The sequence below is a fragment of the Dermacentor silvarum genome, chromosome 10 (assembly GCF_013339745.2).
Source record: "Dermacentor silvarum isolate Dsil-2018 chromosome 10, BIME_Dsil_1.4, whole genome shotgun sequence".
Classification (NCBI taxonomy): Eukaryota; Metazoa; Arthropoda; class Arachnida; order Ixodida; family Ixodidae; genus Dermacentor; species Dermacentor silvarum.
The window spans coordinates 65,315,177-65,331,407 of NC_051163.1; the positions used below are offsets into that span (position 1 = coordinate 65,315,177).

Below are 16,231 nucleotides of genomic sequence, written 5' to 3' on the forward strand. Positions count from 1 at the left end.
ATATTTGTGGCATATGTTTGTAGTGCTTGTTGATATTTTCTTTGCTTTCTTTTTTTATTCCCGAGTATTGTCCTTGGAGTTTTAAGATAGCCAACACTGGAGAGCCAAACCTCCCCATTTTTCTACATTAAAAGAAGAAAAAAAAAAAAGACAACAAAAAGTAGACACACAAGTGCTGTGTCATAGTGATTAAATATACCTACATCCAACAAAATCACATGAAATCGAAAGTAAGCCCACTTGTTTTATTTCTTTTATGATAGCAGAACTCTTAATAATGCTTTTAACTTATCTGTATTTCTTAATTGTAGGTAAAATCAGTCTTTTTTTTTTCTGCACTTTGCATTTTCCGAGGCACTCTGTAATGCAATTGCAGTTGACAATGAAAGCGATTTCATAAGGTTTGTGCACAGGTTGTGGCACTGCCTGCCTTTGATAGTTTCTTAACCGGGAGTTTTAGAAATAGCATTCTCAAGCGGCCTTGCCTACACAAAAACCCAAACTTCATTGTAGGTGTTTTGCATTCTTTTGTATTCTTTGCATTCTTTTGTAAGACTGGTGGTTTGCATCCCCTAACTTAGAGTACACAAAATATAAAACTCCCCAATGACCTGCTTTCTAGGGGGTCCGTAAAGGGGCACTAAAGAGAAAAATTATTTTAGCAGTAAATTACCCTTCCACAATACGAAGAACGCTGCTCATGCTGCGAAAAGATGCTTGGTACGCCAGAAAAGATGCACACTAACGACAGGCGCTTGGTGACGCTTCTTTGACGTTCTTGCACCAGCCTTCTGTGATGTCATGGATTTTGAGGCCGCCTGCTCGGGCCCAGTTAAATTTTTATCTGTAAGAGGGGACTAAATTACCTTTTAAAAGAGCCAAGCACTGAACTTAAGAAGTGTCAAGAACATTTACTGAACTGTGAAAAAAAAAAAATTACACCTCTCTTCCACTCCATGAAGATGTTCAAACAGTGTAGCTGTGTTAGTTACACCGAGTGTTACAAATGTTACATGTGCATGTGTTGCACGTGATGCAATTGGGTAAACACAAGTAAACACAGATCTACAACACGAACTTACATATAAACATTGCGAGGCAAGAGGAGACAGCGACGTCCGACGCTACTCGACGAGTGTCCAGTTCTGTGATCGAAACCTGACGAGCCAGGCGCCAGAGGCATTAGCTGCAGTCACGGACACCGCCTGCGTTTGGCGCGAACGCGGATTCCGTCGGCAGCAGCTCTGCGCGTTGCGCTTTATCCGAAAGGGCGCGCCGCACAGAAACACCTTCTGGGCTGGTATTTTGTAGTGATGCCCTTTCGATGCTAATGCCTTTTCGCACTTGGTCAGTGGTCAGAGCGACGGTACGCTCACGTTATCAATGGGATCAGCCGGCCGTGAGCGGTGGATGACAAGACTAGTATAGAATAAAGCATAACGCATCGCTACAAAATAGTGGCCCTGTTATACCCATCGCCTCTCCTCCTCGCGCCCAGCTCGGCCTCTCATTGGTCGCTCCTCTCCCAGTGCACCTCTCCTCCTCTGCTGGTCACGTGACCTGCCCTCCCCCGGTGGGGCTCTCATCCTCTTCTAGCCACGTGACCTTTGTGACACCGACGGATGGACGGCACAGCTTCGACCTACAACAGCTCCGCTGTTAAAAACCATTTGCAATTCGTCATGTCACGCTGACGTACCAGTCCTGGGGTGTCAGCGAGAAATTCAAGAATCAAACTTTGACCATCATTTTCTCTTCTAATAATCAACCTATTACCATGAAATGAATGAAAGTGGAGTTGTTCAAGAATATTTTATGACTCTAAACTAATTCAGTGTTTCTATTTAGTGTCCCTCTAAGGTATTAAAATTAAATGATGAAATAGGGGACTGGGCCTCTTCCCTTGGATGCGTAAAGATCTAACGTATTTTACCCATGCGTGGTCTTCCAGCAGCTCCAGCATGGTGGCGATGGGCCGCAGGGGCTCGGCTGGCGAAAGTGCGAGTCCGGACCCGATGGCCGGCGTCGGTGGGGCCTCCACAAGCTCTGGTGACGAGGCGTCTACCGACTGCAAGGACTCGGCCTACGTCTCGAGCGAGGGGCTCATGGGTGAGGGTGATGCATACCTACCAGTTCTGCAGCATTTTCTGTAAAATTTATGAATTGGGGCTCGTTTTACAATTTCACGAATGCCTTGTCAAGTTTTACAAAAAGCAGTGGTCGGATTGCTGCCACGATTTATCCAGTCTGCTACATTCTGTTAAAGCTGCTATGTCCATGCTACAAACAAGAAAAAGCGCTCTACAAAGCTGTTTCAAGACGAGCCGCGCCACGCCATCTCTGAGGCCACTTCAAAGAGGAGTTGTGGTCAAAGCCAGGTGGTGGTCGCCACCACCCTATGCAAAGATTTCATCGCGTCTCCTGCCATTCGTAAAGCTAAATGAGCAAAAGGGAACACGTTCACGCATGTTCGCATTCTACTATTAAGAAACTGTACGCACCTTTACAGCGGTTATTGCGTAGCTTAGGATAAAGTCCTGTCGGGCCTAGTAGTGTGCGCTCTGCCAATTCCTGGTTATTTGGGTGTCTCATATTTGCACTTCGTACGGGCGGTGTAGCCTTGGTAGGTGAGGTGTTCCTAAACCGACGGCGCAGACTTAGCGCGTTCGGCACGGTGGCTGTGTCGCCACGTGGCGCTCAACAAACTGAAACTTGCCTCATTGCACGTTATTACCGTATAGACTCGTGTAAGGGCTGCACCTGTGTACGGGCCACACTCTCAACTTGGCAGCCCAAATTTGGGGACAAAAAACTTCCAGCGGAGAAGTAATGGCGTTCGGTGCCCCGATGCCGAGCATTGCACATGGGCGAATTTTTGCACTCTGCATACTTCCGCGTGCTACTATTGCATGGCGAGAGTCATCTAGCAGTGGCATAGTAGTATCTAGAGCCATCAAGTAGCGGTCTTAGACGGGACCGAACCAAATGGTTAGAATAATTCAGTCCTGTGTAAGAGCTGCACCTCGTCAAAATTGTGAAAAAAAAAAAAAGTGCCGCCCTTACACGAGTCTATACAGTAGCGCTTTGCTGTGTCACGCTCATCTGTGTGCACTCGTAATGCAGTGGATTTGTATCTCTGCAATTTTTCTAGCTAGGTAACGTTAAACCTAAAATGAAATTGCTCCAAGGGCCTTTCTGCATACCACGGGAGTATGTTGCTGAGGGTTTTCTTGTGCCTTTGTGTGTCCTTATTTTTATTTAGAAAATACTGCAGGCCTTATAGGGGCCCTTGCAGGAGGGGCAGAAGTACAGAAAGAAAAACAGAAAAATGCATAAGCACGTGACAAGCAAAACAAAATTAACAAGGAATAAATACAATGCAATAATTGTAGGAAAATAAATAGCAATTTCAGAAACACTGCACCAAAACTATATACAAAAGGAGCAAACAGCATTTTTCAACTGTCGCATGTTCAGCTGTCGACATGTTCAATGCTTTCAGTGTTAATAAAAAGCTATATGGTATTGTGCGAGGAAACAAGGAATACTTAAAGGTGTTGGTCCAGGCAAATTACGGAGTTAATGATTTGGCATGCCGGTGCCTTGTCACTGCCGGTTAGTGGTTGCATGTATTACTGCGGATTAAGAGTTAACCGACTATTCTGAAGCAGATAGAAGAATTTAATCCTTTGAATTACTGCTAGGGATACACAGTATTTTCTTTTTCAAGCAGGTTCACAATGATGTGTGCCGATACCATCGGAACCATTTTTGACGTGCAGGAATAGTGTCCGGCCAACAACCATCCAAAATCATCATTGTTGACTGCTACAAAATCTGCTCCAAATCGTCATTTTTTTTCTGCTACTAAACCTGCACAAAGTGGGAACAAAGCGCTTCCTATATTCTCCCCCATATGCTAACATTTTTTCGTGTTTCGGTGAGACAGCGACATTCCAGCTTCACTTTTGGGATATCATCTCCGCTCAGGCAATCTTATTTTAAAACCTTCTCGTTTGGGATCCATTCACTATTTGGCATCGAGAAGTTTGGTGTGCACTTTTCACGCAGACACAAGCCCACCTGTGACATCGGCATGGTCCCAGTTTCCAGCCGGTACCGAGGGGGTGTTTGACCGGCTGACTGAGCTGGCCATCATCGCCACAAGCCCCGAGAGCCCCCTCCTGAGGGACTCGCCACCACTCATCCACCCAGCCTCATCATCATCATCATCATCCACTGCAGTAAGCCCATGTTCACTCTGTTCACATTTTGTGGGCATTCACGGTGGCACTGCTCGGCGTAGCATAGCATGCATGTGTGGCTGTCACATTTTAGAGCGCAGCTGTTGGGAGCCTGTTCCTCCTGGTCGAGCGTCGGCGTCCCTCGGCGTAACCGCGCAAACATGCTCGTACCACTGCTTGCGTGTTCATCGCCGTTTTCTTCCCCAGCAGGTTCGATGGCGTCCCTTGGCGTAACCGTGCGAACGCGCTCATGCCACTCATCATGCCAGTGTTCTCATACTGCCTGTCCCTCTGCGAATGCACCAACGGCACTGGCCCACTGCCATTCGGTGCGGTGATTTCGGTCTCAAATTCTTTGCCTCAATATGTCGCGAAATGAAAACACTTATACCATAGCTGCACTCAAATTTCGCATTAGGGAATATCGTAATCCTCAGACAATTCATTTGAGCACTGGAAATGAAGGCGCCTGCTTTATAACTACAGTTAAACCTTAATATAATGAAGTCAGTAAAATCGCCAGTTGGCTTCACTATATCGAAATTTCGTTAAAGATTCAAATACAATCCTTTATGCAAATAAGTACAGTCGCCGATGGATTTTCCTTACATGGAAAATCCATCGGCGACTGTACACACAATTTTACTAATTATCGGGCAATCAGAAAAGGCAACCACAAATAAGAAAAAAAATAATTTTGTTGAATTTGACAGTCGGCGATGAAAGATACGCTCTCAAGCTGTGTCGACGATATCGTCACATCACTGGTACGACGCAAAGCAAGCCATGCTTTGGCCTCCACTCCGCTCCCATGGCTAATAGTGTCGCCTGCCGTGGGATGACGCTATCATGGAAAGCGCCAGCTGCGGAGAGTGAATGTTTCACCTCCCTCTCGTTCCAACGCATCTCCGAAATGTAGGCAACCTCCAGCACTAAAACACGTGGGAAGACAGTGCACGATGCCACACCATCTCAGCTCGCGTAGCCTTTGCGCAGGCTGCTGATTACAGTAAAATCTCGTTACACGAGACATGGTTACAGGAGACACTTGGTTATAAGAAACATTTGAAAATGGTTTAGTTGGTGTTCCTATGTTCTCCGTGTTAACAACATCGCATACAAGAGACATGATTACAACAGTCACTAAAAAAACAAACTACTATGAATGACTTCAAGCCATCCTGAGCAATTTCCTGTAGATGTGTTCAAACACACTTTGATGCTGATGCATAATAAAGTGATCTAGTCTGACTACTCAGTGTTTTTAGAATTTTTGGTTACAAGAGACCTTGGTTACAAGAGACATGTCTCTCGGGTCCCTTGAGTGTCTCTTGTAACGAGGTTTTACTGTACCACTAAAAGCAGGGTGCGTTGGCTGCGTATGTGCGCAGCCACGCTGACAGCCATAAACGGGCTAGAAAAAGGAGACGCACGCCAACCAAAAGGAGACGCACGCCAGTTTTCTGCACTTGTGTCCGAATATTTTCAACAGTAGGGCATGTATCACTGTATCGCTGTATTCTATTGTTCCGTTGACTGCTTGCTGTATGTTGATGTATTGTTACCACTCCTGTCTTGGTCCTGATGTGGACCGACAGTATCTGTTAATAAATAAATAAATAAATAAGTAAATAAAGCGCTATATATGTTAGAGCACTTATTTATACGGAACAGGACGCTGCTGCGCTTCAGCGGTCGCTCTCGATTTGAGAGGGGCCTTTGCAAGCAGCCGCGTGTTCTGCATCCATGGAAGCTTCCATTTACCGGCTCGGTGTTCCTTCGCAGCAGCAGTGAAATTTCGTTATGTTAAAGTTGTGTAAACACACTTCGTTATATTGATGTTCAAGATACACAGTATTTTATGGACAAGAAGTTATAAAAAGTTAAATCAAATCATTTTGTTTTTCCGAAATACAGAATGGAAAAGGATGCTAGATCAAAAAGCTGATTTAAACAGCTTGACTAAGCCCTAGCAACCGTGATGAAGCAGTGGTTCCAACATATCGCCATTTCGTCATTAACGAACAAACGTAATAGCATATTATAAAGGATAACAAAAGTAAAATATTTTACAAAATATTATAGTAATTACACAATAGTGAACGTATTATGTCGGTAAAGCAGACAGTGATGACGGAGCTATTAATAAAATACAAAAGAATGCATAACAAAAAGATAAGAAAGGATATGTTCTTACAAGGTACTGTCATTACACAATAGAGAATGTACACAATAAAAGTAAAGCAAAGAAGGATAACAAATAACATTTAGATTATACTAAAATATTTATTATACTAAATACTTCGTTATATCAAAGTTTGTGATATTGAGGTGTAACTGTACTTCCTTTAGAACTGCACAGATGTGAACGACTAGGACAGTTTGTAGGTATTCGCGGTTTAAATTGCTAACAAAATGCACAAGTAAGACCAAGGTATAGGTAGGGGTTGTTGTGTAAAGCTCAGTAATCATTATGTCAAATGTACATGCGGTGTGGTTTACTGTTCTACCTTAGGTTGACTGGGCACTGCCTGCACATACGCCTGCACAGGCATTGCAATGCACTGAAGCACTGACATGACGTTTTTGGCTTGTCAGTTCTGTGTTAAACAAAGGTCTGAACCCTGTAAATCCCCCCCCCCCCCCAAAAAAAAAACATACGGACAAGTGTCAGAACCCTCTAAATAGTTTAGATTATTTTGCTATGATACTTGCTTCTACTAACGAGTTTCAGCTATGACGGCCTGATACACTGATGCACACCATTCCTGTGATTGCTGTAACTGCCACATGTCAACACAGCCAAAGGAAATGCACATATTGCTCTTGTTTGTTTATGCATTTATTTATTTATTTATTTATTTATTTATTTATTTATTAGCAATGTCATCAAACTTAGCCTTACGGCTACACGACGTCAGTAAATTTTATTGTGATAGCAATTATATGGGCACTCCAGGTGCATTTCTGCCGTCAGTGTCGCCGTGATGTTCCGTATAAAGTCCAAGCGCGATAACGTCGTCACCACGTGCCGTCTGCTGTATGTGTGAGTGAAAGCTTGCAAGAGTCGGACAACAATTGTGGCTGAATCGCACGCATCGCACACATGCAAGGGAGGAAGGCAAGGCGGAAGCGCGCCGCGCCATCTTCCGTGCCGTGCGAGGCACGGGGGTAGGAGAGGCTCTACTCTGGTGGCTGCTGCATAAGGTGCGGCCACCGTATCATGAAAGCGACCTGCGATGTGTACACAGTGCGTCAAGTGCTGGTAGCTTCGTATGCGCTGTGCATTCGACGCTTAGTTCACATTGAAGTGAGAGGTAGCACAAAGGTCAATTCGCTCGTTGCTGCTGCCGCGCTTCCTCACTCCAGCGTTCTTTCAGCAAGTTTTCGCAGTCATCGAGCAAGATGTGTTCATGTTTACTTGTGCATGCGTGACATTGTGCTTGGTAATTTAGATAGTAAGGGCGAATGTTTACAAGCTTATACGGCCGATAAAACTACCATGCTTACTTCATATAGCTGTCTAGTAATTTGCTATCGCAGTCGATGCTTCGCCTTTCGGGCGAAACCGCATCTTTATTCTCTGCGTCAGGGCATCACGATAACAGTGATGATGCCAAGTCCGGCATTTCAAGACTAACTTTAGTATCAAATTAAAATACCCTATAGCTGTTTCCTAACCTGCATAATTGTCGTCCTTTTATGTTGCAAGAAGCTGGTGATAGACTTTCTACAATTGAAAACATGTGTTGGTACTCCTTTAAAGGGCACTCCTAGGTTTCATTGGTCAGTGCATTCCATTAAACGAGGCTCTGTTCCAGCATATTATAATGCTTCAATTGTTTGTGTAAAGAAACTCAAGAACCAGGGAAACTGCTGAAGCTTTTTACATTCTCTCTCCTTAGTGGGCCATAAAAATTGATCGACCTGGTTAACAGTATTTGTACTCGTTGTTAAACATTACCATTCCAACCCTTCCATGTGCAGTGTCATTCATCGTATGAAATGAAGCCTTCACTTTAACTTTTGGCCAGATTTGGCAATTTTTGACACATTGGGGAGCCTAAAAAATAACCCTTAGAAGGCCTCCAGTGCTCCTTACACTTCCCAAATCAAGCAACACAAAAATCAGACACTACCTTGATGTGTGCTTAAGCTGACCATTGGCAGCATTAGTATTCTGCAGTTTCATATGACTGATGCCATGTTGTATTTTCTTTTTTCGCTTTATTTGCCTTCTGTCTGCCTGCTTTGCCTATCTCCAGTCTATAAATTCCATGCTTCGAATAAACAAGTTTCAGTAAGCACTTGTCCTATCTTGGTCTTCCTTGTGTGTTTTGTTTACTCTTTAAACCATGAATGCCCCTCACAAGCTTGTGATAAAATGCAACAACAGTGTTTCGCATGTGTTGGAAACCATTTGTAACGAAAATGACAAAGGAGCAATTCAAGTAGTCAGTTACTGTCAGTAGGAATCGTCAAGGTTCTGTGTGATGTATACAGACAAAAGTGGATGTTTCATTGGCATAAAGAATATTAACATTGATGGATAGCTACCTGAAAAATGATGACTGTTAACACTAGCAATGTATCGAGCATGAACTGGGTAGAGGAGAGTCTGTATGAAGTGGCATGACAACCACTGCGATTCCTTTAACTCTTTCATGCTCATAAGTCTGTTTGTGAGAGGAAACTGAATAATAATTAAAGACAAAGAAAGAAAAAGAGACACACCGAGATCAGCATTGAATAAAGGGAGTAAGATTATTAGATAAGAGCTAGAGTGGTCAGCATAACCACTAAGCTCTGAACATACTTGAGCAGAACCAGCTCAATATAACAGGACGGGAGAAAGGGACAGACAATGGCGCTAAACTTGCAGCAGAACATAATGAAAGGAAATAGTGAAAATAAGGGTTTTGGAAAGAATATTTTATTAAGGCTAAATTGATTTAGTGTCTCTCGGTAGTGTCCCCTTTAAGAAGTACTTTTGTCTTTTTCCCACAAGGGGGCACCACCACCACCACTGTCACCGCCGGGGCGCCAACGATCGTTCAGCCTGTCGGCATTGCATTCCTATGCACGGCCACCCCTGCCCCCTCGCTTGGGCCATGCTGTCTCGCACTACCCACCTGGCTCGGGTCCCCATGGCACCCAGCCTATGGGTATCATCGATGACAGTCCCAGGTCAGCAGTCCTCTCTTGGTCTTTACGTGCTGTACTTGCGGACAACTTTCCATGGCAATGAAGGGAAAGCTGTAGATGCACCTGTTCATCTGCGCATGCCACTGCACCATGTACGTACGAGGTGTGTTCAAAAAGAAACCAAACTTTTGAAATAGCATGCCAACCGGCAGAGGGAGCGGGCTGCGGCTACTGAGCGCATGTAGCAGCAGGTTTAGACAACAAACTGCCATTTGCCGCGTTTCGCTCTTACCGTAAGTTGGCGAGCTACAGCCGCTGAAGTGAGCACATGAACAAGCTGTTCTTCGGATTGATGCCAAAGTGACAATAAAGGAATTGTAACAACAGCGTGTGTGTGTGTGCGTGAAGTTCTGCTACAAACTTGGGAAAACTTTCACAGAGACATTTCAGTTGCTTAGCCAAGCATACGAGGAGGACTGTATGAGTCGCATGCAGTGCTATGATTGGTTCAAGCATTTTGAAGACGGAAGAGTGTCGGCCGGAGACAATCCCAAGCCTGGACGACCTTCCACATCCACAGATGATGACCACATCGAGAGAGTTCGAACTGTGATTCGTGGAAATCGTCGTTTGACTGTTCGAGAAGTCGCTGACGAAGTGGGTATCAGCGTAGGATCATGTCTTGAAATTTTGAGTGACAAACTTGGGATGCGTCGTGTCAGTGCAAAATTCGTGCCACATTTGTTGACTGACGAACAGAAGCAGACCCATGTTTAAATCAGCCAGGAATTGCTCGCCACTGCCAATGACGATGAAAACTTTCTTAAGAACATCATAACAGACTTCCCATGTTTGTAGCAGAACATCACACACACACACGCTGTTGTTCCAATTCCTTCATTGTCACTTTGGCACCAATCCGAAGAACAGGTTGTTCATGTGCTCACTTCAGCGGCTGTAGCTCGCCAACTAACACTCGGAGTGAAACGCGACGCATGGCAGTTTGTTGTCTAAACCTGCCACTACATGCACTCAGTAGCCGCAGCGCGCTCCCTCTGCCGGTTGGCACGCTATTTCAAAAGTTCGGTTTCTTTTTGAACACACCTCATATGCACGTCTGTGTGGCAAAAGCATGTGCGTGTACACATGCCGCTGCCCCATGTAGTCCTATAGAGTTGGAACGCACTTTCAGTTTCTTGGGGCTGACACTGAACCGGCACGGCGTGCTTACGAAACCACAGAAGAGCAAAATGAAAAAAGAAAATGCAACTTCAATGCTAAGACGCGTATTTCATCTCTTAGTTTAATGTAAGTGCTGCAGTAATAAGATGTTTCTGTTCTGTTTTTCTGGCTTAAACGTGAATGAGACTGTGGGACTATTTCGAGGAACGCTTTTTTGTGGCCGCTTCGCCTCCATAGTGTTTCCTTCATTGCTACGGAATGTTGTCAGCATTTATGGATTATATTACAGAAGTTTTTGAGTGCTGCCATCTTGGGCTGTTAAAAAGACCCTGAAACGATTTGACGATTTTGTACAAACGTACTGAGTCGTCAGGATAGGTCCTCTGATCAGTAATTGACACATCACATCGAAGTGCTCCGCGTAAAGAGTGTAACTTATTATAATGTTTTAAAAAGGCACATCGCTACCCATCGCAGCATGCCACTAGGCTCAGTTTTCAGCTGCCCCTGACCAGGTGACGCGATTTGACCATATGACGTCATTAGGGCGGGCTATCCGATTGGCTGCCCAAGGTGCATCATCGATAACTTTTCCAACATTATAGGTGAACAAATGTTGTTCATAATAGTTGAAATGTCTTCATTACAGTTAATTTGTTTCTATAAAAACAAAGTAACAGAAAGAGAATGCACAATGGACAATGTAGCACTACACTTAAGTACTTCCGGCACTCAGCAAGTGCTATCTGCTTGTGTTACAACAGACTTTGTATTAACGCGAGCTGCACGGTTTGTGTTGGTCTCGATCTGGTCTTCTCGTGAGCACCATGATTTGCCCTTGCGTTCTGGGCTGCAAACGTAGTGATCAGCGACATGTCAGGCTGCGACATTGTGTCCCTCTCTCTGCAAGGCAAACATGCGAGTGAAGTGCGTGCAGTGATGGTTGTCGGTATCCGATCGGTGCCAGCATCTACGCGTTTGCAGCCATCACTTCACACCGAAGGACTAATATGTACCACAATAGTGTTTCGCGTGTCCGGTATTCGGGTAAACGCAAGCACAAGTGTCCTGGGCGTTTTACGGGGGGAACGGAAGTGCAAACATGAACGGCCTGGACGGTGCAGCCAGCTGGTGGCACACAGTTCAACCAAACACAGAGCTAATGTACAGTTAAACCTGCTTATAACGAACCTCCATATAACGAATTCCTGCATATAACGAAGTTTTTCTATTCCCCGCCGTTACTCCATAGAAGCACATGTAACAAAGTTACATGCGCTCTACGTAACGAAGTGGCAGCAGGAGACCCCCTCGAAATAACGAATTTTCCCCGCCGACAATCTAGAGATTTCGCCACAAATTTTGTCATTTTTGCGTGAGCAGCAACCGGAAGCACCTACTCCGCCGCGACGGAATGCGAAGCGGCGGCGGCGCGCTTGGCGCACTCGAATTCACGGCAACTGTGAGGCGAGAGCAAGCGCACGTGTGCGTGTGTGCGAGCGTGCGCGAGGCGGGCCTGCATCCCTCGACCCGGCGATCTTGCCGTCGGGGGCCTGACCTTTCCCCCTCCCTTCATTTAAACCTGATCCCGCCACTTGCTGCAGCTGGCCTAGCCCGCCAAGCCGGCACTCTCCTTTTCCATTTGATGTTGCCAAAGAAAAAAAAAAAAAAACCTTTTTTTTTTTCAGCGCTCTGGCAGCGCCACTCTTTGGTTACTGCACAAGTCTCTGTGCTTCACTTCACTATCCTGACACTAGGTAACACTATACGACGCTACGACGCCATCGTGTCGCTCGCTCTTCGTTTCCGACGCCTCGCGCTTTTGCGAAACGACATGCGTCCACGCATCCAGTACCTGGTGTGACATTCCAAGGATGAGTGCTTTGACGAGGAAACACAAGATATTGACTCTTGAGGACAAAATGGCCATCTTGGATGCCATTTCTGGAGGCCAAAAAAAGGATGGAGCTGCCAAATTTGGCATCCCGGCTAGTTCTTTGTCCACAATTTAAAACGCGAGAGACGCGATTCGCGATCGAGGGCGCGTTAGAATAGATTAAATACGGTAAGCGTTTCTTTTTCGAATTTTCGTGCCGAACCTGCATAACGAAGTTTTTCGGGAGTTTGTCAATTTCGTTATATCCAGGTTTAACTGTAGTGTAATCAACTATATTCTACTTTGCTGCTGGTGCAAATTTTTGGCAGGAGCGTAATAGTGAACTTGTTGCTTTTCTAGGTGTTTAAAATGTTTTACACTTGGTTACAGCAATATTCGCTATTTGTTTGGCTGGTTAAACTCTGCGCCACCAGGTGGCTGGACCGTGCAATGCCGATCAGGCCGCTCACGTACGTCTGCGCTAAAGCTCCTTCATCACAGCGATAGTAGTACGGAGGGGCTTTAGTTTGTGCCTCCACCCATCCGTCAAAACGCCCAGCTCTCCTGTGGTTACCGGACACGCTCAGCGCTGCGACAGAGTGCTTGCAACGCTGCTTGGATAGCTCTGGCTTGGGATCGACTGCCAGGTGACTGCAGAGAGGTTGGATAGGCTTTGCGTGCTGGCGCCAAGACATCCGGAAGTAGACAATACGACATCCCATCGTGACACAGAGCCAGTGAAGGCGGAGCTCAACCCCAATCGCTCGGCGAGTGAGTTGAGGAGAAAAAGCATGGCTATGGTGAAGGGCAACTTGTAATCGTCCGTAACTCTCTTAATGTGAGATGCATCACACATATTGTGGTGCGAATGTTTTACTGTAGCTGTACCCTACGTGTCTACAAAATTTGTTAGAACCGTTTCAGGGGACACTTTAATGATGCCGTTTTCTGTCTGTCGCAACCAAATGCACAGTGCTACAGTTGATTCGTATGCATGAAAATGGTTGTACAGATGGATTCAGTGTTTCATGATTACGTTAATTTGATGTCACTTCACACAAAACTGAGAAATTGTTTGTGCATCAGCTCAAGATGGCAGCGTCTGTGAATCCAAATATAATAGCAACTTGAGCACGCGGTAGCGACTGCCCTTTTGATGTACCCCTGTGTGCATTCCATCAGTTCTTTGTGTTTTCTGTACTGTAAGTAACCAGTGCACACATTTAAGAAAGTGTGAAGATAGATAAAGTGACAAGGAACATCTGTGTTCTCTTTGAATGTGCACAGGTTACTGAAAGTGCAGATTACCTGTACGCTGAACTGCATACTCATTCATGTTTGCCGTATAATTAAAACAGAACTTGTATAAGTTCTGTATGCATTGCATATAATTTCTGTACGGCAAATGTGGATAATGTGATAGCACAGAAGCATCAAAACACATTTGGAAAGTGCTATAAATTTTGCCTAATTGGTCGTAGATTGTCGAGCTTTAGGCAAACTACTTTGAAATGCAAGTCTGTCACCTTAAATATAATAAGTGTTGAGGACAGGGAGAAATTGTCACGCTCCTGACAGTAACATAAAACTACAAAGGAAGCCAATGTGGGGTTCTCTGCTGTAGCTTTGTGCTGCACTTACATGGATGACAATTTTTCCCCTTCATAAGACTTAATCCATCTTGTGGGGTTCTGCATGTTTAGTTAAAGGCAGAAAGCTAGGCTAGTTGACTACAGTATAGACCACTTATAACGTAACCGCTTATAGTGCAGGACCGGATATAGTGCTGTCTTTTCAGGCTCCAGTTAATTTTCCCATAGCACTCCATGTATACACGTATCGCTTATAGTGCAGTTGCGGGAAACGAAATACTGGTTACAGTGCGGCTGCCTGGGAGTACGGAAGTCAGCGAAGACGGGGAACGCTTCCCTCAAACAGGCGCCCCAAGGAGTGCTCAAGAAAGAAAGAGAGACAAAGTGGAGGAGAAGGGCACGTGGTGCGAACGAACAGCCAGTGAGGCTGAAACCAGAATCTTGAGTGCGAGTCGTGAAGTATCACAGCGCGCATAGCGATCGAGTGCCACGAAACTGCCAACGCCGGCCAACACCCACTTCACGATAACGGCAGTAAACGAAACTTCAGGGAGCGGGCGGCGCCGGCACATCATGGCGAAGGGGGCACGCGGAGACTGTGGAATGTGAGGGAGGAGGGCGGCAGAGAAGCGGATTTCGCCTCGGCAACTCCGCCGCTTCGGTGGCTCCCCTCGCCCTCCCTCGTAGCTCCCTCACTTTCGACTGTCACCGTGTGCGCCCGCCGCCGTGCAGGCGCCGCCGTTCCAGCCGGCCCGGCGCCAGCTCCTCGAAGTTTCGTTTTCTGCCGTTATCGGGAAGCGGGCGTTTGCCGGCGTGGGCAATTTCGTTGGCTGGCCGGGGACAGCGCCGCTGCTTCCCTCTGCGCCGTAGCCGCAGCGTGCAAGGTCAACACGTGACTAGAAAGCAGAGGAAGCATAAAGGAGAAAGAAGGGTTCACTGCCATTTTCTACGAGTGGCTACGGTAGCGTGGCTGAGACGTCGGCGCATACATGCATGTTCTGGCGCAACGCAGAATCGGCGACCTTGCCATTTGAGAGAGGGCGAAATTTCAGCCGCATTTTTTTTTTCTTTCTTTCTTTTTTTTTTTTTTTTCGTTCGCGCGCAACATTGAGGGTTCTCTCCTAAGCTTTTACTCTATGGCGGTGCCGGAGCAATGCCGGTTGGAGGCGCCGCCGCGTGATTTGGTTCGAATTAACGAGATTTGACTGTAAATTGAATGCAAACGTTCTAGCCGCATTCCTCGACTGTCGCATACGCGTGGCGGCTCAGTGCACGTGTTTTGCATATGTGCAGGCCTTGAAAATTGTTGCTTTGGTTATAGTGCGGATATTCGCGACTCCGGCGACTTACGTTATAAGCGGTCTACACTGTATAACATATTTGAAGCACTAGAAACAGATGCAAAACATGAAGAATAGAGGACAGGCACTGATGATAGGGTAGCGCCCGTTCTGTATCTTTCGTGTTGTGTGTTCGTTTTTTAGCGTTGTAAATATGTCGATAGATTGTGCACTTGATCGTCTGTGTGTACTGACATTTTCTTGTAATTCCAGAGCACTGCCCCTCACTCCCGAAGACCGGTCGGCTGCATACACGCTCAGTACTATGGCCAAAGTAAGCTGCTTGTTGTTGCGACATGTGTCTTTTAGAGTAGGGCTCTTTATCTATGCTGTGAAACTTAAGATGCATGCTGTAGCATACACAGTTGAAGATGTGAACCAAGCAGTGGAACGCCACTTGTGTTTCTACACTGTAGACACAGTGCATATTCTACTACCGTACTACAGTATCTGGCATTGATAAAGGACCTTATTTCTTATGCCTGCACGAAGGGCTGTTTGAATTTTTAGTTTTTTTTTTCCCATGCATCGAAATAGTTCTCGGGAAAACTGAGCACATTGAATGCAAAGCTCTTTTGCACAGAGAAGAGTGACTCTGTTGTTTTCTGCAGCACTGCATATCAGCGTCGGTGCCAGCGCCCGCACCACCACCTGCGCCCTCGGAACCTGCGGCTGTATCGGCGCAGTGCTCGCCGTCCAAGAAGTCTCTCAACCCACGCACCCGCCACACATCATGCCCAGACCCCGCCAAGCCCCGACGACCCATGAACGGCTTCATGCTGTTCGCCCAGAAACACCGTGGCGAGTATTCCCACATGCACCCTGGCAAGGACAACAGGTATGGGTGTCATT

At 45.9% G+C, this 16,231-nt stretch overlaps 1 protein-coding gene across 2 annotated transcripts in view; it reads left to right on the forward strand.

Moving 5' to 3' along the window:
- The window catches only part of LOC119465900 (protein capicua homolog), a 36,247-nt gene that overhangs the window by 8,230 nt on the left and 11,786 nt on the right, over positions 1-16,231 (forward strand). Inside the window, exons 2-6 of one of the 2 annotated variants that reach the window (XM_037726373.2) lie at positions 1,952-2,109; positions 4,072-4,244; positions 9,253-9,431; positions 15,593-15,653; positions 15,991-16,217. In XM_037726373.2, coding sequence (XP_037582301.1) covers positions 1,952-2,109; positions 4,072-4,244; positions 9,253-9,431; positions 15,593-15,653; positions 15,991-16,217 — 798 coding nt within the window. The remainder of the gene's footprint in view (positions 1-1,951; positions 2,110-4,071; positions 4,245-9,252; positions 9,432-15,592; positions 15,654-15,990; positions 16,218-16,231) is intronic. The other variant, XM_049656983.1, reaches the window with a different exon arrangement.